This window comes from Scyliorhinus canicula, chromosome 9 (assembly GCF_902713615.1).
Source record: "Scyliorhinus canicula chromosome 9, sScyCan1.1, whole genome shotgun sequence".
NCBI classification, from domain to species: Eukaryota; Metazoa; Chordata; class Chondrichthyes; order Carcharhiniformes; family Scyliorhinidae; genus Scyliorhinus; species Scyliorhinus canicula.
The window spans coordinates 185,070,556-185,093,640 of record NC_052154.1 but is presented as its reverse complement, the minus strand read 5'-3'; the positions used below and the strand labels follow the sequence as shown (position 1 = coordinate 185,093,640).

Sequence of the window (23,085 nt, the reverse complement as noted above, 5' to 3'; positions counted from 1 at the left end):
TCGCATCTCATCAGATACTGAAGGAGTCCATGTCCAAATACAGCAAGGTCGCTGGACAATGCACATTCTTGGTTTGTGAAGTGGCAAGTCACTTTAATGCCACACAAGTGCCAGGCAATGATCTTTTTCAACACGAGAGTCTAACCATTGCACTTTGACATTCACTGGCATTACTATCGCTGAATCCCTCACTATCGACATCATGGGCATTAAGCAGAAACTGAACTGGACTAGCCATATAAATAGCAGATCAGAGGCTAGAAATCCAATGGCAAGTAACTCACCTGATTTCCCAAAGCTTGTCCGCGATCTACAAGACACAAATCAGGATTGTAATGGAGTACTCTCCACTTGCCTGGATGAGTACAGCTATAACCTTGACACCATCAAGGGTGAAGCAGCCCATTTGACTGGTACTCCCATCCACAAACATTCACTCCCTCCACCACTGATGCAACATTGTGTATCATGTACAAGATGCAGTGCAGCAACTCACTAAGCCTCCTCAGATGGAACCTCTGCCATCTAGATCGAAAAAGGCAGCAGATACCTACAAGTTCCCACCCAAGCCGCTCACCATCCAGGGTAAGTGAGCAGCACTGAGTCTCAACCACTACCCCCCTTCCCACCCACCCGCCGGCAGTTGCGTGCTTACCCGACCCTGTACCACACGTCAGCATCCGTACCGGCCCCCTGGACACAAAGGCCACCAGCTGCCCACCTAAACTGCATGTATCCAACTGCCTAACAATGTGCCACCCCTCCCCCTCAGGAGATGGCGGTGCATAACCGCCAAGAGAGAGAAGATCGGAGGAGGACCACCGGGTCTGCAGCACTTCACCGCAGCGGGCACTGGACCTGATTGGTGGGCCCGGAGTGAGGGCAGTCACCAAGGCGGAAGTCAGCATCGAGCGAGCAAGTGTGCCCCGCTGAGTTCCTGTTTCCCATGCCATGTGTAGCTCCACCCCCACATGCCCCACCACCCCAAACTGCAATCCAATCATGCCTTGTGACTTGCAGGATCCTCTGGCGATGAGGTGGGCCCTTCTGGTGTCTCCCCGGCCCCCAAGCGGATACCTTCGAAGATGAGGAACCGGAAGCGCTGAGAGCCCCTAAACCACAGCTGAGACACCCCGGAGAACCAGTCCAGAGACTACACTGACTTCCCGTCACAGCTGCACCCTCCACCCTCCCAGAGACACTCGCCTCGGTTGGGCATGTTAGTGAAGAGGTTCCTGGGGCACTATCTGGTGCACATGACATACATGCTGTGATACATCAGGTGGAGGTAGGAACCCCCGAGGGGGCGAACAGTCAGAGTGAAGATGCAAGCATGAGCCAGAGGAGCCCTGAGGGGCTGTCAGCAAACATTCAGTGCCTGCAGGTGCAGCAGAGGAGTCCATACGCCTGCAAGGGCAGGAGGCAGTGCAGATAATACGTGCCACCCAGGTCAAAACCACAGGGTGGGGGGCTATTGGCCATGGATCAGGATGTTCAAGGACTCAATGCGGGCGGTGAACGAGGCACAGGACAGTGCTGCCCTGTCACAGGCAGCCATGTACTATAGTCACCTGGACATTGCAGCGACATTCCTGAGCTTGGCCTAGTTATGACTGAGGGCCTCGACGGCATTGCCTAGGCGCTGGCCGGCCTGAGCCAGTCACAGGGAGGTGGCACAGTCACTGGTGGGAGGAAGTCCACTCCCTGTGCTGGATGCCATGAGCATTGGGACCCTGTTCGAGACGGTAGCAGGCCTCCAGATGGCGGGGGAACCCACAGGGTTCTCTCCAGTCGCACCCCCTTTCTAAGGAATAGCTCGAGGGCCATCCAGCACCCCGAGGGAGGAGGGCGTGATGGGGCGCTTGGCTGGTGACTCCCGAAGGATTGCTGCCGCAATACCACAGCGCCTCAGATACTCTCGTCATGTCTCCTAACCATGGCACATCTGATGGACAGTGGGCAGAACAGTGCGGCACCACGCCACCTGGGACACCGAAGCGACTACCGGTCCCATCCAGGCTATATTGCTCCAGGGGACAGCCAAGGGGACCCAAGTTATAGGGTGGGATTCACAGGAGGCCACTCCTGATGTACTACCTGGAATTCCACCGAGACATAGCGTCAAGTCTCGTAAGGCCAGAAAGGTCGACATCAGTTAAGTTGTCTAGCGTTAAGGGCTAGGGCTCAAATCTGTAAAAACAAATTTCACAGTAAACGGTGATCGGCTGGAGAGAGGAGGGGTGGGGTATCTGTCGTGTTGGCCTCGCTCCCCAGTGAGGGAAATGGGAGACAATTAGGCCCGGCACACACATTGTGCGGCCTTCTGTGCCTGTCCCCATGCTCATAAGGCAACGTGCATCCCATCAATTACTCCCTGTATCTGAGGCATCCCAGTGGTGACTGAAAACCCTGCTGCCCTTGCATCCTGGTGGGCTCGATCCACATTGAATTAGTGACGCCCGGGCATACAGAGCCTCAGTGACGCTGACGTGGGTGCACCTGTGCACTGCAGTCTGCAAGATTCCGGACAGGTCCCCACTCGCCGCCTGGAACGACCCCGTGGCGACCATCACCTTGATGGCCACTGGGAGCGGGTATCCTCCCCCATATCCCCGCAGTGCAAGTGCGCCATGATCCTGCAAATATGCCATATGGTTCCCCCTGCTCAGCTGGAGTTTTCAACAGCGTGCCAGTTCATCAGGTCCTCGAATGGCATGCGCTGCCGGTACACACGAGGCCTCATGAGGTGTCCTCTTCCCGTTTCCTCCTTAGCCTGTTGGACGGCCAACTCTCAATCCTCACCGCTGACTCCTGTTCCACTGGGACACGTTCTGCAGCTGCAGGGTCATCCTCTAGCAGCTCTTGCTCATACTGTCTCAGTGCATCCCTGCAGGGCTGCAGAGGCCAGGGTGAGGGACACTTTTCCCAGTTCGATTCCGATAGCCATTGTCTGCAAGGGGTGAAAGGCACACACATTAGCATGGTGCATACCCCATGCCCAGTCAGGTCCACCGAGCTACGTGGTGGCCCCAGCAGGCACTGCTGCCCCTGACCCCACAAGTACTCCCCGCCCTCATCCTTCCTCCTCTCCCATTCCTATGCCACCACCAGCCATTCCCCCTGGCACTCTGCCCTTCGCACCCCTGGCCTTGTAGGTGCCAGACACTGCGAGGGCTTCTGGCCCCAGCACCCTTCCTGCTGACGGGCAGTACCGGTGTCAGGCCCTTCCCATGCCAATGGTTGGCAGGGGTGGGGTTGGTCACCCATACAGCCGGTATCACTCTGTGGAACCACGGGCTACAGTGGGCGGTCACCGGGGTGCGTGGCAAGATGGCCGCCCAATCGCCTTTCCCGATTTCAGCGTCGGCTAATGGAGAATCCCGCCCCTGATCTTTCAGTATGGTAGAGCATTTAATTCACACGTATGTGCATTTTGTCTTTTACAAGTTTACATACAAATATATCTAATTATATTTAACTTTTTTAATTTAATGCATCACAGACTGTAATGTAACTAAAGCCTGCCTTGTGCATAAAAGGTGGATCTTTGCTTTGTCGGTTGCTGTAAACCTATTGTAATCTGTTCATAACATTATGACCATTTCTCTGCATGGGACAGGAATGTAAAACTACACAGAATGGTCAGAGATTCCAGAACAATTTTTTTCTCCTCCTCTCTGCAGACCTTACTCCCAACAATAGTATTTATAAAATGTGAAAGTAATCTTGATGCAATTTTTTATTTTACTTGACATAACTTTGTTCTAATTATACTTTATTGCAATTGCTCTATTTTAATTTCATTTCTGCAGATAAAGAGCAATGTTTTGAATCTGAATAATCACGTGGGTAAATATGCAAAGATTTGTGAAGAGCAAAGGAAAGAGGTAAATAGTCACTATATAAAATTACCAACGACATTTGTCCATCATGAATGCAAAACGGCAGCCCAAAATATAAAATATATTTTCAGTATACCTCAAAATTTGCCATGCTTTGTCATCTCTGTTGACTCTTCTCAAGTGTCCTATTTTTTTTGTGAAATCCAAAGTTAAGAGTTTGCCAAAAGCACATTCAGAAGTTAGGTTTTTGGAAGGTTTCTAAAGGTAGGGAGAGAAAGCAAAGATATTGGGAGGGTAGGGCTGAGCTAGTTGAGGACCATCCTCCAAATGGCCAAGAAGCAAGGACAGAAAATTTACTTTCATTGCTGACCTCCTAACAATTCCCTCACCTTCAAGCGATAATGGGCTAATACGGTGTAGAATACGATGTAGACAGTGGAATTTTAGACAGGTTGAAGTTTGTGTCGGCAGGACGTCAGTGGGAAGGGTTTTGGAGAAGTCACATCCTAAAGAAACAAAAATTGTAAATAGCTCATATTAAAACGATGATTTAATTAAAGAGTTGGCTCTGACCTCTATGCCTTATCTGTTTCACAGATTATGGAGCTTAAAGAGAAATTGAAAGCTTATGAGAGTGAAAAATTGTTGGTTCATAATAACCATGGACGAAATGTTATGGTCGGTTCAAATTCAAAGGAAAATGAAATAAAAAGGTATACCTACAAACACGTTTTTTTGTTTCACAGTCAAAGGCACACAATTTTTCAAGAAGATACTTTTTCACTCATTTTCGTGCAGCATTTTGGAATGTTGTTTTCTTTGCAGATGCAGGACATATATATTGCTGTAAGGCATTTAATTATTGATTGATGGGCTCCTTCATGCCCTTTTCGTCTTCAGTCCTTTTGTCCTTATGCAGCTCAGAGTTTGTTTAGATATCAAATTCAATGTTAAAATAATAATGGGCATGTCTCTTTCGACTGAAAACCTGTTTGATCTTGCTACTCTGTTGATGCTTTGATGTGTTTTCAAAATTATCTTTTTATATCTAAGTGAAAATTTAGCAGACATGTGTCCAATTAGATTTTAACTGACTCAAGAATAGGTGATGAAACAGAGTAAGACAACCGAGGATTGATGTACCACAGGGTGTATGCCTGCTATTAGAGAACAACACACATTTGACCTCACCCAGGTCATTAATAAATTATAGTCTTTTGTTAATTAAAAGTTAATTGTAGGGATATTTGTCACTTAGGAATGCCTATTTCCTCGGAACAAAGATGAACCCAGTCCCCACCTCATTACATTACCCTGGATCTTCCAAAGTTTACTCCAGGGGAGAATGCAAGACCTGCATACCAAAGTGAATTAACCATGTAACACCCAGACACAAAAGGTGATGTAGAAACTGTTGGACGTTATGTGTCAAGCTCCCTGCAGATGTCTTGCAGGGACTCAGCAGGGATAAAAGAGGTGCATAAGACAAGTAGAAACCCTTTATTTTCCCTCAGTGTCAGGATGACTTTCAACCCTATTGGACTCGGACTGCTGTTTCCATTATCTCATTTCTGTTTGTAGGATCTTGCTGTGTACAAATTGCTTCTGTGTTACCTACATTACAACATTGATCACAAAACATCTAATTGGTTGTTGCAATTGAGTTAGGGACCAGTAACAGCTTGTTTTAAGTGATATACTAATTCAGCAAAGTAAAGCCGTCTACAATATCTATCTTTACATTCTAAAATCCAGAATTAACATGACATATTCATGAATTGACAGGCAAATTGTGGTCAAAATGCTACACTGCACATTAAATGGCAGGTGTGAGCAAGACAGGTCCTACAGCTCTTTACCCCACCCAGTCATCATGGACCTCTTGAGTCACAAAATCCTGTTAACTGCCTCCCTCAAGAGGAATTTTAACTGTTGACTTTTGTTATGAGCGGGATGACAGGAGTGCCAGTTTCTCCAGCCCCACTATTCCACAGGTCGCATCATATGTGAACCAATTGTTTACGTTGGCTGCTGAAAGGCCCAGAATAAGAGACTTTATCAAGGCTTCTTTCAATAAACACAGAATCGTTGATTTATTATGAAACAATACGTATTATTTAAAAGCAAGTTGCAAAAACCGGTTGACATCCAATTTGTATTTCCAGAGGTGTAACTATTTACCCCTTTAAATCTCATCACATGCACACAAAGGACAAAACAAATAGGGTTTCTGCAGATGTTGCTATTTAAGGGGGAGGGGGAACATCTTTTGACCAATGGGAAAACTTCATGAAAAAGTAAATAAAAATCGTGGCCGGCGCGGGGGCGGAGAATCCATTTTCCCGCAAGGAGTCGGGACCGGCGCCGGTTACCCGATTTTGCGGGCCTCAAAGTGACATACTCGGGGAATACCGCCTGAGGCCATTGCCAAAGGCCCCGACCGGCCGAAGTCCTGATGGCGTGGATATAATGTGGTCCAGCCGGTCGGGATACACGCGTGGTGGCTGCGGACTCAGTCAGCAGACGCCCTTACGTGGGCGGGCTGATCGGGGGGGGGCTTTCTAGGCAGCTGGGGAATGTTTGTGCGGGGGTTGAGGGTCAGGCGCGCGGCCAATCGGGGGAGGGGGGGTTCTTTTTTGGTTCCAACTCTGTGGTCAGAGTCCGCCATGGAGCATGGCACGGCCACTGGAGGCCGCCGCCGTGTGCATGGGCGGCCGCCGACCCGGAAGTGCGGGGGCCCATAACTGCAGCAAAAGCTGCTAGATCTACGCCAGGTCCCTGCTAGCCCCCTAGAGGGCTAAGAATTTGTGTCCCTTTCATGCCAGCTTTTCTGGCGTGAAACTCCACTGTTTTGACGCCAGCATGGGGACATAGTCCCAATAATGGACAATCCAGCCCAATGTCTTTGGGATCTATCTCTCATCTCAGATTCCCAAATACAGACAATTTATTTTCTATATCAGTATGAGGATTTCTCCAAGGATACTGATAACCTCTGAATTTTAGCTGAGGCAGGGAGAGAGCGAGTTGGGCATCCTTCTCTTTTTGGTTTATTCCAAAAACTGAGTCCAAAAAAAGTTAAACACAGAGGATGGTTTCCAGAAAATCACCAGGGCCTCTTTTCTCAAACTTTAAATAGTTCTCATCTCCTCAACTACCATGCTGGTCATTTAGATGAAGTCATGTGACTTCTTGGAAAAGGCAATTTGCTCACAATCCAAAGTGAACTTAACACCTTTTTGGGGGGAAAAAATCAGTTTAGTTCTTCAAGATATGTATTCATAACATTTTCAAGATCCAGCCTTTGAATTCCCTCAAAAGTCATTCCAACTTGGACTGCCTCAATAACTGCTTTCCTCCTGATGGTTCAGTCTCTTCTGAGACAACGGGCTGGATTCTCCAATTCTGTGCTGTGTCCGCAGGATCCGTCTGGTCTTACGACGAGAAACTTGGCGCCGCCCCCGCACCGATCCACCGCCCGGTGGGGTGCCAGCGGCCCCGCAGCTAAAGCCCACATTTTATCTGAGGATACGGCCGCAGAATGGCCGGGTCCATGGCCCGCATGCCTGTGCCGGCGAGTGGTGCAACTTTGCTCCGGGCTCCCCCGACTGTGGCGGCACTGGACACAGTCTACAGCTGCCACGCGAGGTCCCCAAAAGTTGTGAGGCCACGCACCCCACGCCCTCAGGGACTCGGCCCATCAAGGGAGGGCCTTGGGTGACATTCTGAGGCCGTCCATACGGCGTGCAATATATTCCCTGGGTATGCTGTTTTTGAGAGGGCGGAGCATCGCAAAAACGGGACCGCCCCTGATTCCAGCGTAAAAGTAGATTCTCCGGCCGATCGCCAAATGCGATTTTGGCGTCGACGATCGAAGACTCCCACCCAACATACATGAGATTCACAAAACTGTGTTCTCACTTCTAATTACTGGGAACAATTCAGCTTTTTCACAGACCACCAGCTTCACTAAGCTGGCATTATCCCAGGGTTTCTCTGAACTCCAGTCCCCCGAATGCACCAAACCATATTTCACTCCCAGGGCTTCCTCTGAAGCCTAACTCTCACCAGCGCGGAACCAACAACCTTCCACCCAACATCTCGACTCCCAAAAGACTTCTGAGCCCTAATGGCACTGAATAGCTCCCAGTGCTATTCTGAGCCTCCTCCTTCCCTTGCTGCAGAATACTGAAATGAATTGAAACCAGAGAACTGTATAATATCTATCCACCTCCTTGATGACGCAGCCTTTCAGGGTTCACTGCATGCTTTTAAACTAATTTAGCTCTTATTCCCAAAATAATTTATCTCTCAAGGCGACGCTTCTGCAAATGGATTGGACATCACAGTTGCAGCTAAGTAAGCCCACCGACTGTTTAAAATCTCACCTTTCTAGCTGCTCACCCCTGAAGTCAACTTGGCTCAACCTTTTAAGTATAATAGACTCCAAATTGCTTTAGATGAATTTATTCTAATTTCTACAGTTAAACTTCAATCTTGCCAGGACAAAACATTGGGTGCAATTTGATAACCCTCGTTGAGCCCGGTGCGAAGCTGGGCGCAACGGTGAATCATGCACAATCCCCAAATCGGGCTCTGTGCTGGGTGTAAAACCTCACGAGTCACCCAACTGGGTCCGACTGGCGCAATGTAGACCTTGGCCGGAGAAATTCCCTAAGGCCAAAAAACAGCAAAGTGCTGTTGCACCCCACTAAACACACTGTTCAGTGGATTTTGAGTCCGTTCAATCGTACCCATTACCTCTAAAATATTAACAAAAATGCAGAAGGTTTTATTGATTCATAGATTTGGGTGTCCCTGGCTGGGCCAACATTTATTGCCACTGAGTGGCTTGCTAGGCCTTTTCTGATGGCATTTAAATGTCACCCAGACTGCTCTGGAGACGCATGTAGGACAGACCAGGTAAGGATGGCAGATTTCCTTTCCTAAAGGATATTAATTACCAGATGGGTTTTTAGGACAAATTGACAATGATTTCATGATTATCATTAGATGTTTAATTCCAGTTTTTTTTTAAATTCCTGAGATGTGGCGATACTCCGGTTAAATCACTTTTCAGACACGATTGTCCTGTTATTATCAGATTCTGGCATCAGGAATTAATAACAAATCTCACAACCACTGAGTTCCTAATTTCCTCAGTCAAAAGCAAAGGGGAAAGCAGCCTATGGTCATCTGGGACTATCCCTTTTTTTTTAGTCCAGTGACAATACCACTCCACCACCATCCCTGGTCAGTGAGAGAAAAGTCATTTGAAGCAAATGGGTGAATTTTACAGACCCTGTCGTGTATATGCAGGCAGGGTTCACGGAAAATAAAGCACGTGGTCAGCCCATCCATTCTTGAACTGTCTCCCATGTGGGGAATGGGTAAGGTGTCAGACCGCTCCCTGCCCTACGGCCGATTGAGGACCTGTGTTGCAATTTAAGGACCTCATTTCACCCCTGCCGCTATAACTCGTTAGATGGGGGAAGATGGAGAAATGATGGCCAGCCCTAACAGTTCACGCTTAAGGGAGGGAGAAAGGTGGGTTGATGGGTGGGTTCCCTGGGCCCATCAGGGACATCCCCAACAGCCTCTCAAACGTCCCACCTGCATGTCTATCCCCCCCCCCCCCCACCCCCAACCAATGCCCTAGAACCCCCCTTGACCAAAGGCCCAGACTGGCCCTGAAGTCTGACATTCAGAATTTTTCTCCTCGAGGCTTCTTGTAGACACAGCTGCAACCTCTACTGTGTTCTTGCGCTGCTGGGGCTACTCGGACGGCAATTCTTGAGAGTGAGACTTCATGTGTTTGAGTGTCGAAAGTCCCATTCTCATGCTGTTAAGCCCACACCCAGTGTATTATAACTGTGGGGCAGCCCATTTTAATGTCAGAAAGGTGCCGACTAACCTTTTGACAGGCTGCGGTGTGGAGGAGGAATGCGCCACCCCACCTTAAAATGCACCCCAAAGAATAATGTAATTTTATTTTTCCTCCTTTTATCACCTACTCTTTTGGTAAGAGTGTTCACAAATGTAAAGCCCTCAGTGAGGTCCAGCACGGTTTACCTGCCTTTGCCCGGTGAAGGAATATTAATGAGGCAACTGTGGGTCGCAGAACTATTTATTTTTGACTAAATGTGTTTCTGTGACTGAGGAAATTAGGAACTCAGTGGTTGTGAGATTTGTTATTAATTCCTGATGCCAGAATCTGACAATAACAGGACAATTGTGTCTGAAACCTAAATGTTCATTCTTTTACATTCATTCTCTCGATATGGGATGACTGGTAAAACCAGAATTTATTGCCCATCGTTAGTTGCCCTTGAGAAGGCTGTTATAAGCTGCATACTTAGTGTGCATGTCATGAAAGTGCTTCCACAGTGCTGTTAGGAAGGGAGTTCCAGGATTTGAATCAAGTGGCAATGCAGGAACAGCATTAGAGTTCCGAGCCACGAGGGGTGTGTGGCTTGAATGGGGAATTTGCAGGTGCTGTTGCTCCCATGTTTCCAACACCCTTGTCCTTCTAGGTGGCAGAGATTACAGGTTTGGAAAGTGCTGTTGAAGGAGGATTGGTAAATTGGGCCTTTTGTAAGTGATTGTGGCTTTGGGGAATCGGGAGCAGAGCCATGTTGAAAAATATCCAGCCCCTGACCAGCTCTACTAATTATGGTATTTATGTGACAAATCTAGTCAATAGAGACCCAAAAATATTGATGATGGGAGATTTGGTGATGGTAACACCATTACGTTGGGATGTTTGGACCTTGTTTGGAGATGATCATTGCCTGACACTTGTGGCATTAACTTTGCCACTTTTCAGTTCAAACCTAGATGTTGTCCTAGTCAGGTTGCATGTGGGCATGGACTGCCTCATCATCTGAGGAATTGCAAATGGAGCTGATCCTGACTTTTTGATGGAAATCTAATCAATAAATAACTTCCTCATTTGGACATATATTCACACAGTCAATTTTTTTTTAATAACTTTAAATTATTTTGAACAATGATTTATGATGGTAAACAACAAAGAATAGATAATAGGCTGAGTGGATAAACACTGCAACCACATTATAACTTGTATGGTCAGCTTGGTTCAGAGGTCTTTCAATGTAATTTTAATAAGCACATAATGTCTAACGGATATTTTTAGAACACCTGCTTCACTGAGTATACATAACATCTTATTTAAAACTACTCTTTATTGCATGTCAAAATGGGAGTTATAAGAGCTCTGACATTGTGGCAGCAAAGCACAATTTTATAATTTGTCAAAATGACCATCTATGGTACGATAAAAGTAGCTGTGTGAATTTCAATAACTGATATATAATGGCAAAAGTATTTGCAAGGGAAAAGAAAACCCCCTTTTTGATGAGCAATAAATAGATTGAATGGAATTGTTTGAAACATCATAAATTAGTTACATGTTTGCATACAAAAATTATGGTAATTTGCTGCTAGTAAACAAAGCCCCTGAACTGAAAAAAATGCTATAGCCTTGGCAGCAGCAGTAGAAAATCTGAAGTATTAATAGTCTTCTCAGCAGTCTCTTACATCAGTCGTTGGAATAAAGTCATTCTGAGAGATGTAAATGTCTCTGTGCATCAATATTTTAACAGTCAACAACAAACCAAGTACGTCAGAGTGAGATTACATAATATAGTCACGTCTCTTAACTTTTTGAAAAACAGTTGGTGCCATTTTCTGTGTCTAACAACAGAATAAGTTAAAGTAAAAGGTGTTCATGTTTTGATGGTCGTCCTGGTAAAACTAAAAACAAGTTGGTAGTTGATTTTCACTGTATTCTAGTTGGATTAAATATTAACACATTGATGAATGAGTCTTATTCCTTGCATTGGTCAGTAGAATGCATGTTCAGTAGAATTTATGTTCAGTGCCTTTGCAATCTATTCAATATGGAAGCCACAGGATATTCCTTTCCCCATAGTGCAGCAAAGGTTTTAGCTACCTTTGTGAAGAAGTACCTGAATTTAATATAGTAATGCAGTAAACCTCATATGAGCTATAACATTTGGTCTTTCATGTCATGCAGCTTCTTGAAACAAATGAATCATTTCAATCATTGTAGCATGAAATACTTGTGTTTTAACGGGGGCCGTTCTGTTGGCAGGGGTGGCTTCAGTGGGGGCTGGTGGGTAGTGGTCCGGGGATGGTGAGGGGGTTACAAGGGGGCAGTTTGTGGCAGGCCAGGTCCGCACGTGGCCGGCGCCATGTTGTACATTGCGGCGGCTGCCGTGCGCATGCGGGCCAAGGACCTGGCCCTTCTGCGGTCGTATCCGCAATGGCTTTAGGTGGCGCGGCTACTAGCCACCCCCACCGGACGGAGGATCAGTGCAGGGGCTCTGCTGACTTTTTGGTCATAAAACCAGACGGATCCTGCGGACATAGCCTCAGAATCAGAGAAGCGAGCCCTTCGTCTCCCAAACGGAGAATCCAACCTGCAGACAGCAAAAGCATATTAACTCCCCAGCGATCTCCCCAGTCAAACCGCTGTGCATTAGCCCAGACTGATAAGTCCATTCCTTCATCAATTTAATCTTCTGGCTGCTAAAAACACCCAGGCTCTGCAAACAGAATTTGTTTTTAAAACATGACAACTGCAGTCAAACGCACACTAACCCCAGGCTTTTAACCCTTAAATTGCCCTCTACATTTATAATTCAATTTTCCTAAAATTTTCCAATCATCACACTGTGGAAATAAGATTTAATATAAAATTTTAAAAGTACATAGAGTATAACTTCAGAATTGATATTAAATTATCTCCTGTGTGCCGTGGTGAAATTATCCCATAGCATCACTCTGTTCTACCTGAAAACTAGACTGTATCTTGATTCACCAGGTGTTTTGATGTCATGGCCTATTTTGAGGTGGAGCATTCGGATACAAACTGAAATAAAGCTAGTTTTGTTTTGGATTATGCAACCTGCAAGAGACCTGCAGAAGCATTTCAGACAAATTCTGGAAATGGACATCAGTGGACATTAGACATGAAATTTGTTCCTTCTAAAGCACTTGCAAAACTTCAGTTGAATTCTGCAAGTCATTTATTCTACAGAAACAAATGGCAGAATAATGACCTGGTCATATTCCTTTACTTTTCCAGATTTGAACGAGTCCTTGAAAATATCTTCAGCAATCGACAAAAAATCAGGATTACCTGCTTAGATTTAGAACTGAAATTGAAAGAGATGGAGCTAAAAATGTATTATTATCAACGCTATCAGCAACATGCCAAACTGTTTTCCTGTGAGCATGTAACAGAAAAGGTAAAATTGTTTGAATCTTTCATGGGTGGGAAAGTTGATTTACTGTCAACATATTGACTGGTCCTAAAAATGTTACACTTCCATTTTGGCTCCCTAACTGCAATTCTCCAACAATTGTGTACATATGACCTGAGAGCTGCTGCCAGTTTTTATTTCTTCTCAATAATTTGGAAAGCATTACATAAAAAATTACTCTTGGCAATTTTTTGTTTAAAAGTTGATATTTTCTGAAATACATCCTTTTCTTGGTATCAACTGTAACTCTGCTGGCAGCACTCTTACCTCTAAGTCAGAAGGTTGTGGGTTCAAGTTCCACTCCAGGACTTGAGCACAATGCTCCAGGCTGTCATTCAGGGCAGTACTGAATGAATGCTGCACCTAGAACATAGAACAGTACAGCACAGAACAGGCCTTTCGGCCCTCGATGTTGTGCCGAACAATGATCACCCCACTTAAACCCACGTAACCCGTATACCCGTAACCCAACAATCCCCCCATTAACCTTACACTACGGGCAATTTAGCATGGCCAATCCACCTAACCCGCACATCTTTGGACTGTGGGAGGAAACCGGAGCACCCGGAGAAAACCCACGCGCACACGGGGAGGACGTGCAGACTCCACACAGACAGTGACCCAGCCGGGAATCGAACCTGGGACCCTGGAGCTGTGAAGCATTGATGCTAACCACCATGCTACCGTGAGGCCCAAACCTTGACAGATTAGGGGCGGGATTCTCCAATCATCTACGCTGAAATAGTGATCGGCCAGAGAATCAACGTTCACGCTGAAATCGGAGGGGCTCCGCTTTCGTGATGCTCCAAAAGCCCCCCCATCACCCCCAATGCTCCGCCCCCGACCTGCCAAGTTCCCGATGGCGTGGGTCTCAAATGCTATTATTTGTCGGGAACTCAGAGTGGCAGCTGCAGACTGAGTCCAGCGCTGCCGCAGTCGGAGGAGAGCTGATCCGCGGGCATGGGAGGACTTGGCAGGGGCTGGGGGTACTGTTGAGGTCCGGTGGTCTTGAGCTGGCCAAAGTGGGGACACTTTGGCAGGCCGGGTCTGTGCAGACCCGGCAAATCTCCGGCAGTATCGACAGCTGGAGCCAGGTGCTCTATGCTGCCTGCCTGCTAGCCCCCCATCAAACCAAGGATCGGTGGCCGCTTTGTGCCGAATTTCCGATCGTAAAACAGCGCCAGGACTTAGCCTGAAAATCAGAGAATCCAGCCCTAAGTCTTTCAGATGAGAAATGAAAAGACTCTCAAGTGGACATAAAACATCTTGTGGCTCTATTTCAAAGCAGAGCAGGGGAGTTATCCCGGCCAATATTTATTTACTTATTTTTATTTTTTTCCAATAAAGGGACAATTTAGCGTGGCCAATCCACCGACCCTGCGCATCTTTGAGTTGTGGGTGTGAGACCCACGCAGACACGGGGAGAATACAAACTGCGCGCGGACAGTGACCCGGGATTGGCAGCAGTGCTAACCACTGCCGCCATCTGGCCAATATCTATTCCTCAATTAATATCACAAAAGCTGATTATCTGACCATTATCTCATTGCTGTTTATGGGAGTTTTGATATGCAAATAGCTGCCAGGTTTCCTACAACAATGTTTCCAAATCAAAAATACTTCATTGGTTCTGAAAGGTTTTGGGATGTCCTATGGTTATGAAAGGTGCTGTATAAAAGCATGTCTTTCTTTTATTGGTTATTAAAATTACATCAAAGCATGATACAGAACTGGGATATACATGTTTGCGCCCTTAAATGAGGAAAGAACCAAAAGGAGAATTTTTAAATTTAGGTATTTTTGCCAGCGTTTGTTGCCCAGTATGTGTTGGGCCAGTCACACCATGATTCGTATAATCAAAGAACTACACAAATGAGTTAAATTTTAATTTGTACAGCATGCAGTTAAGTTGGGAAAAAATTTCAGTTTTAATGTTTAAATGCCCAATTTCACAGGCTATACAAGTCCTGTAATATCCAGCTGTAATATAGGTGGGATTGGAGGTTGATAATTGAGGGTGGAATTCCAAAACGGCTTTTACGCTGGCCGGATTTCCCCACTCAATTGGCCCCACCAGTGACATAACAGGGTTCCTACCATTCAGTGACGGGAACTCCATTTAAATTCATTTACATATGATTAGCGGTCCTCCCTGCTGGAAAATCCGTGCCGGGGTTCCCAACAGATTTTTACAAACAGGAAACTAATGGAGAGAACCCGTTGGGGGTGCACAGGTAAATATAGCCCCCGGGAGGGGAGAGAGGGTCAGGCCGGACTTAGCAATGCATTGCCGGGTGGGGGGGGGGGGGGGGGGTCCTTTTTTTATATTTTCAGTTTGGGCACCCTTTAAACAGCAGCTGAGATTGCTAGCGGGGAAGGCTTATTCAGAGCCCATCCGCCTTCTATGATTGTATTTGTTTTTCAGAATGATTCAAAAAATATGGTGGGAAAGGTTGTCAGTGCAGTCAGTGAGCTACACACTGCTTTTCCCACCTGACTTGACATTGTCAAAAAAAGAGAAAATTCCACCCATAGTCGTCTCTATTTTAGTCCTTTATTTTGAGTCAAGGACATTCGTTAAAGATCAAGTTGTTTTGCAAAAATAGGTAAAAGCTGCGTTGTTGATTTGACATGTGCCGTTGTTATTTTTATACTTTCCACAGCATGCATCAGATATAAGATGCAAATCTTGTTTTGATTTTCATATGTTCCTGAGTTTAGGGCATAATAAGAATCTTTATTGTCGCAAGTAGGCTTGCATTAATACTGTAATTAAGTTACTGTGAAAATCTCTTAGTCGCCATATTCCAGCACCTGTTCGGGTACATAGATGGAATATTCAGAATGTCCAGTTCACTTAACAAGCACGTTTTCGGGACTCCTGGGAGGAAACCGGAGCTCTCAGAAGAAACCCACGCAGACAGGGGGAAACTTGCAGACTCCGCACAGACCGTGACCCAAGCTGGGAATTGAACCTGGGACCCTGGCGTTGTGAAGAAACAGTGCTAACCACTGTGCTCCCTTAAACAGGACAGGAGGACATTCCAAGAGCAACACCAGGCATACCTAAGAATTAGGCACCAATATGGTGAATCTACAACACAGGACTACTTGCATGCCACACAGCATGAAAAATGAAAAAAAAAAATGAACAGCAAGTAATAGACAGAGATTAACAATTCCACAACCAGCAGCTTCAACCATGAATGATAGTGGGCAATTAAACAACTCATTGGAGGATGAGGCTCCATAAATATCCCAATCGTCAATGATGGAGGGGACAAGCACTTCAGTGCAAAAGATAAGGGTGAAGCATTTGCAACAATCTTCAGCTGGAATTGCCGAATGGATGATCCATCTCGGTCTCCTCCGGAGGTCCCCACATCACAGATGCCAGTCTTTAGCCAATTCAATTTGCTCTATGTGATATTCAGAAATGGCTGGAGGCATTGCCTACTGCAAAGGCTATGGGCCCTGACCATATTTCTGCAATAGTACTGAAGACTTATTCATCAGAACTTGCTGTGGCCCGAGCCAAGCTGTTCCAGTACAGCTATTTTGTATTTACCCAGCAAAGTGCAAAATAGCCCAGATGTGTCCTGTCCATAAGAAACAAGACAAATGCAACCCAGTCAATTAGGCCCCATCAGTCTACACGATCATCAGTAATGCGATGGAAGGGATCATCAACAATGAAATCAATTAGCACATGCTTAGTAATAACCTGTTCACTGACACTCAGTTTGGGTTCTGCCAGAGCCACTCAGCTTCTGACCTCACTGCACCTTTGGTTCAAACTGGATAAAAAGAGATGAACTCCAGAGGTGAGGGGGAGAGTGGTAGCCCTTGACATCAAGGCAGATTTGATATCCAGGAACCCTCGCAAAATGGGAATCCTGGAAAACTGTCCATTGGTTGGAGGTCACACCTAGCACAATAGAAGATGGTTATTGTGGTTGGAGATCGATCATCTCCACTCCTTTCATTTGTAATGTTTTCAAGTTCTGACGAAGAATCACTCTGGTTTACCAGCATCCACAGTATTTTGCCTCTATACGAAATGTGAGTTGGACTTGTTCTGAAACCCGCTGAACTCCTCACCTGTGTTAGCATCATACCGTGGTCATTGAACTTGCTGTGTCAGACCTACTTTTTCATGTAATCATGGAATGTGACCTTACAGGAAAAGGAAAATTCCTCGCGTTCTGCTGTTTAGAAAAAATAAATTATGTTTATAGCCCTTTAAGTTTGTAAAATTACTGCAGTACTGGTAATTGTTTTTGAAATAAATCAATATTTTGTACTTATTTGATTAACATAGTAATTTACCTATCTGATCTTTAGGCATCTTGCAAGCATGAACGTAGACTTGCAGCATTAATCACACAACACAAGCACATTCAACAAAAGACGGAAACAGCGGAGAAAATGCTTGAAGAAAACGATAACTGGTTGCACCGTGTAGAGAATGAAATGTGCTTATTGGGCCAAAATGGAAAGATGCCTCAGGTAAAACTAAAATAATTGATAATCTTATGAGGTTCTCTTTATACATTATGATCCATCATATCGTATAGCATACAGTATTATAGGTGCGTTCCTTTCAGAACAGAAGATGTAGTTCTTCATTCTTGAAGCCAATTGCATGCCAATTTATATTAGCAATTTCTGAAAATAATTGAAGTTTAGGCAAGCTATCTTTCCCCTTAATGGAAACACAGTTCCTATGATCAAGAGTTGACTGGACATTCTGACTCCTAGACTATTGGGTATTTTCTGAAAAAGGAGTCTGTTGATTGCAAATGATTGACCTGTTTAGGACCTGCTTTTGTGTGACGCCTGAAGAGTTCGGGATGAAATCACTGGGCTGGAATTTGCGATCAGTGGCGAAGCAAAAGCGCTCGCCATTGACATGATGTCACTGAGATCTAGCAATCTCTTCAGCGAGAAATGTATTTCTGTCACCATGCAAGGATACTGCAATTGAGTGCAGCAATCTTTACTGAGGGTTTCCCATGACACAGTTGAAGTGATGTCATCAGGCTGTCCACGTGGTCAATCGCATTAAAGAATTTTCACCCATTCAGGAAGCTAAATGCTCTAAAATAAGGTCACTTACATTGTTCAGTGTAATTTATTTTCTAAGGGCGCGATTCTCCGCTCCCAGGAAAAATCGGAAGGGCTTCGTGAACTCGGCCGAGTTTCACGACGGCCTCGGAGGCCGCTCCTTGCCCTCTATTCTCCCCTCCCGGCGGGGTGGCGCGCCGAGAGTGACGTGACGGCGGCGCCTATGTGACGTCAGCTGCGCAGGTTGGCCAGCTCCAACCCGCGCATGCGCAGCTGACGTCACGACGGCTGACAGCTCGAACCTGCGCATGCGCGGTGGCCATCTTTCCCCTCAGCCGCCCCGCAAGACATGGCGGCTTGATCTTGCAGGGCGGCGGAGGGGAAATAGTGCGTCTGATTGAGACGCCGGCCCGACGTCTGTCCCCTCCCAAGCACAGTCGTGGTGCTCATTCCCCACCAGGCCCCCTGCAAGCCCCAAACAGGCATCTCACGGAGTTTTCACGACGGCAGCGACCAGGTGTGGTTGCCGCCGTCATGAACCGGTTGTGAACGGCAGGCCGCTCGGCCCATCCGGGTTGGAGAATCGCCAGTCGCCTTGAAAAACGGCGAGCAGTGATTCTTCCGAGCGGAGGATGCCAGGGAGTCGTGAGATTAGTCGGGGGGGCCCTCCCGCGATTCTCCCACGCGGCGTGGGGAGCGGAGAATTGCGTCCTATGTGTTCAAACATATAGACATGGGGCGAACATAGAAGGCAAAAAATGTTCTTAATTATTTTTAAATTGCTTTAAAATCTATTAATTAATCCTATGATAGCATTCCAAGATTGCAAAAAAATAATTTTGAATAATTGAGAATTGCTGAAAAAAAGATACCTATCGAAGCTTTTCACCTGGAATTCATCAGGACACCTTGCAAGAATACCAGTATAAGGGGAAAACAACAATGTATACTGTATGAGAAGAGAATGCTGATTATGTGAGAAGAGGAAAATGGACCATTTGATGATGACTGACAGTTAACTGCCAAGCATTGTTTGAAATTTAAACCAGGCAGCTTGACCCTAATTGGCCCTGAGGAATGTGTCGGTAAATGGCTGTTGCTTATTTTGTTCGATGAAACAGGCGCAATGAGTATCCGGGTTCTTTCTGTCTGCGAAGAACAGTTGCTTTATGTATTGTGACATGGATTTGATTTGATTTGATTTATTGTCACAAGTACTGAAATACAGTGAAAAGTATTGTTCTGCGGCCGAGGAACGTACACAGTACGTACATAGTAGGTACAAGAATAATCAACAGAGAACATTGACAAATGGTACATTAACAAAACAGTGATTGGTTACTGGTTATTGTGCGGAACAAGGGGCCAAACAAAGCAAATAAATGAGCAAGAGCAGCATAGGGCGTCATGAATAGTGTTCTTACAGGGAACAGATCAGTCCGAGGAGGAGTCGTTGAGGAGTCTTGTCGCTGTGGGGAAGAAGCTGTTCCTATGTCTTAATGTGCGACTCTTCAGACTTCTGTACCTTCTGCCTGATGGAAGGGTCTGGAAGAAGGCAATGCCTGGGTGGGAGGGGTCTCTGATAATGCTGCCTCTCTTCCTGAGGCAGCAAGAGGTGTATACAGAATAAATGTGTGGGTGGCAAGTTTGTGTGATGCGTTGGGCTGAGTTCACCACATTCTGCAGTTTCTTGCGATCTTGGATCGACCAGTTGCCATACCAGGCTGTGATGCAGCCTGATAGGATGCTCTCTATCGCACATCTGTAGACGTTTGTGAGAATCGATGCAGACATGCCAAATTTCTTTCGCTTCCGTAGGAAGTAGAGACATTGTTGAGCTTTCTTGACAGTTGCATCAACGTGAGTGGACCAGGACAGACTGTTGGTGATGGTGACCCCCAGGAACTTAAAGCTATCAACCATCTCCACTTGGAGCCATTAATGCAGACGGGAGTGCGTGTCGTGCTGCGCTTCCTGAAGTCGGTGATCAGTTCCTTGGTCTTTCCAACATTTAGAGAGAGGTTTTTGGTACACCATGAAACCAAGTGATTTATCTCCCTCCTGTTTATCTCCTCCTATTTTCAGACAGAAAGAACAGGTGCATAGTACCGGTTTCAGCTAAACAAAATAAGTCCCAGCTATTCACTGACTCATTCCTGAGGGCAATGCCTTTACCAATCCAGGTCAAGCTTCCTGATTTCACTTTCAAACAATGCTTGACTGTTAACTGTCGGTCACCATCGGCTGGAGCATTCTCCATGGCAATACCCCAACCAATCTATTTGTCAACCAATCACAACCTCTTCTCGTTCAGTATAAATTGATGTTTTCCCCTTATATTGGTATTCTTATGAAGTGTCCTGATGAGTGCAGAGGGCAGCACGGTAGCATAGTGGTTAGCACAGTTGCTTCACAGCTCCAAGGTCCCAGGTTCGTTTCCCGGCTGGGTCCCTGTATGCAGAGTCTGCACGTTCTCCCCGTCTCTACGTGGGTTTCCTCCGGTTGCTGCGGTTTCCTCCCACAGTCCAAAGATGTGCGGGTTAAGTGGATTGGTCGTGCTAAATTGCCGTTAGTGTCCAAAAAGGTTAAGTGGGGGGGTTTCTGAATTTCGAGGATAGGATAGGTACATCGGCTTGAGTCGGGTGCTCTTTGTAAGGGCTGGTGCAGACTTGACGGGCCGAATGGCCTCCTTCTGCACTGTACGTTTTATGATTTTATGAGTGCAAGACCGAAAGCTTCAACATGTCTCTTATTCAACAATACTAAAAAATACTTTTCAGGGCCAGTTCTGTTGTTCATCAATTGCTATTAATCGTGTAACCCATTAAAAGCCTGGTTAATCCTGACTGAACAAGGATGGTAGGAATGTTGAACTTCATGTTATCTCCATCATCTCCCCTTCCTTGTATGGCCTCCTGATGACATTACATCCCAGTAGCCATTTTCCTTTGTCTCATATATACTGTTGTGTATCTCATTCCCTCCCATTCCCACTCTTGTCCTGCCACAGGTATGTTCCTCATATTTTCGGTCATCTGCTCTAATATATTCTTATGTGGCATGGTGTCCAATTTTGTTCAATGATGTTCCTGTGAAGGAAGTTGGGATGTTTTACTACGTCAAGGACAATACAAGTTGTTGCTGTGATGAGCACCTGTTAGTCCCTCTTTGGGTGATTTCCCCCCTCCCCCAACTCCCAATTCCTCTGCAGCAGACACCACTGACCTTTCACTTTGTGTTTAAGGCCCCTATTCTTCTCTTTGGCTGATACTCCGTTCTCAAATTGAATCTCATCATCCAATTTATATTTCACCTCTTTTATCCTCCCTCTTTATTTCCAGTCTCATCCGGCCCCCTCCACCCTCACCAAAGCCTCTCTAGCTGTCTTCACGTCCCTGCAAGCTGTCCCTGAAATTGTTAATATGTCCTTTAAAGCACATGAATATAAACACTACAATTACTAGCACAATAATTGCAACACAATTTTTCTAAAGAACAAATTGATGGTTTTAGCATTGAACAAATCAGTAGGGAGATGGCAGGACTGCAATTATCAATTAACAAATGTGGTAAGCACAATGTCTGTGGGGAAAGTGCTACAAACAAAGGAGGAAGAGGAGACGATGGATCAAGGTGTGGGATGTCCCAGGTTCCACTGAAGTCAGAGTTTCAGACTTTCCAAAGCTAGAAGTGAGTAGTGTGATAGCAAGGGTAGGGTGAAGCATCTTAGCAATGAACAAAGAAGTAAAGCAGACAAGACCATGATTAGAGAAATGGGAAGACCTATGCCCCATTAAATCCGGAGAAAGGTTTCACCGGCAGGCAAATGGAGGATTCCCGAGGCCTGCCAAAATCAGAAAAAAATGGATTAACACTAGTCACAAAAGGCCAGCATTTGATTTTAAATTAAAGTATTTGCCTGCCTTACCACCAAGGGAAACACACCTGGGTGACACATTTTGGAGGTGCAGCAACACCACCTAGTGTTAGGAAGACTGGTGAAGTTCCCATGTGCACAGTAAAACATAAAGAACTGAATTTCATATACAATGTAATAATGTACATTTCATTATTCTGTTGAAGTGGAGCGAAGTACCCTTACGGCAGAGGTCACCAAATTGGGAGATGGAAGGAGGTTATGGGAAGGGCACACAGAGGGTGGACTGGTCTAAACTAACGAGGAAGGGAATGACGAATGCTGACTTGAAGAGCCATAGGAGGAATTATGGAGTAATTATTGATTACTGTCCATTCCCTATGTTTGGCGTTGACCAAATCGTTTTCTACTCATTCTGAAGCATAGATTGAGAACATGGTCAAAAGGAGAGTTTTTTTATGAGATCTTTGAAAGTTCAGAGGGAAAGAGTTAAAGAAGTCCAGTAAGCAGAGGCTTAGTGACAGAACTGGAGAGGAAATAAGTAGATAAAAAGAAGTCTTGTTCGGAAGAGCAGAAAGGGAACGCGGGAATGTAAGACTGATTGAAGTAGTAAATAATAAGACGTATACAGCTGGGAAATTTGATCTAGCACTTGACTTATCTGTCGGAACTCATTTTGTATTGCTTTTAAGTGACTACTTGAGCATTTTGTTCTGTGTGTGCCAACAAAAACATATGCTCTGTTTGTGAGGAAAAGAAACAGCTGCAAAACAGGTCTTTTGATTATGTAAATACTTAAATTTAATTCAAATTTATGAACCTACAAAGTTTAATTAACTGCAGACACACTACCTCTCCTATAAAGCAACAATTTTTAAATTTGCAAATTCTGCCAAAAAATTCAAGACATGCTGATGGACAAAGCAAATACGGTATTGGTATATTATATACGGTATATTAATTTCAAATCGACCCAACAAAATAATTT

The 23,085-nt window shown here is 45.5% G+C and overlaps 1 protein-coding gene across 2 annotated transcripts in view; it reads left to right on the top strand.

Annotated features, from left to right (window-relative positions):
• The window catches only part of LOC119971954 (kinesin-like protein KIF18A), a 111,924-nt gene that overhangs the window by 50,028 nt on the left and 38,811 nt on the right, over positions 1 to 23,085 (top strand). For both annotated transcript variants that reach the window (XM_038808318.1, XM_038808319.1), the window contains exons 8-11: positions 3,813 to 3,887; positions 4,440 to 4,555; positions 12,976 to 13,138; positions 17,498 to 17,662. In XM_038808318.1, the coding sequence (XP_038664246.1) occupies positions 3,813 to 3,887; positions 4,440 to 4,555; positions 12,976 to 13,138; positions 17,498 to 17,662 (519 nt within the window). The remainder of the gene's footprint in view (positions 1 to 3,812; positions 3,888 to 4,439; positions 4,556 to 12,975; positions 13,139 to 17,497; positions 17,663 to 23,085) is intronic.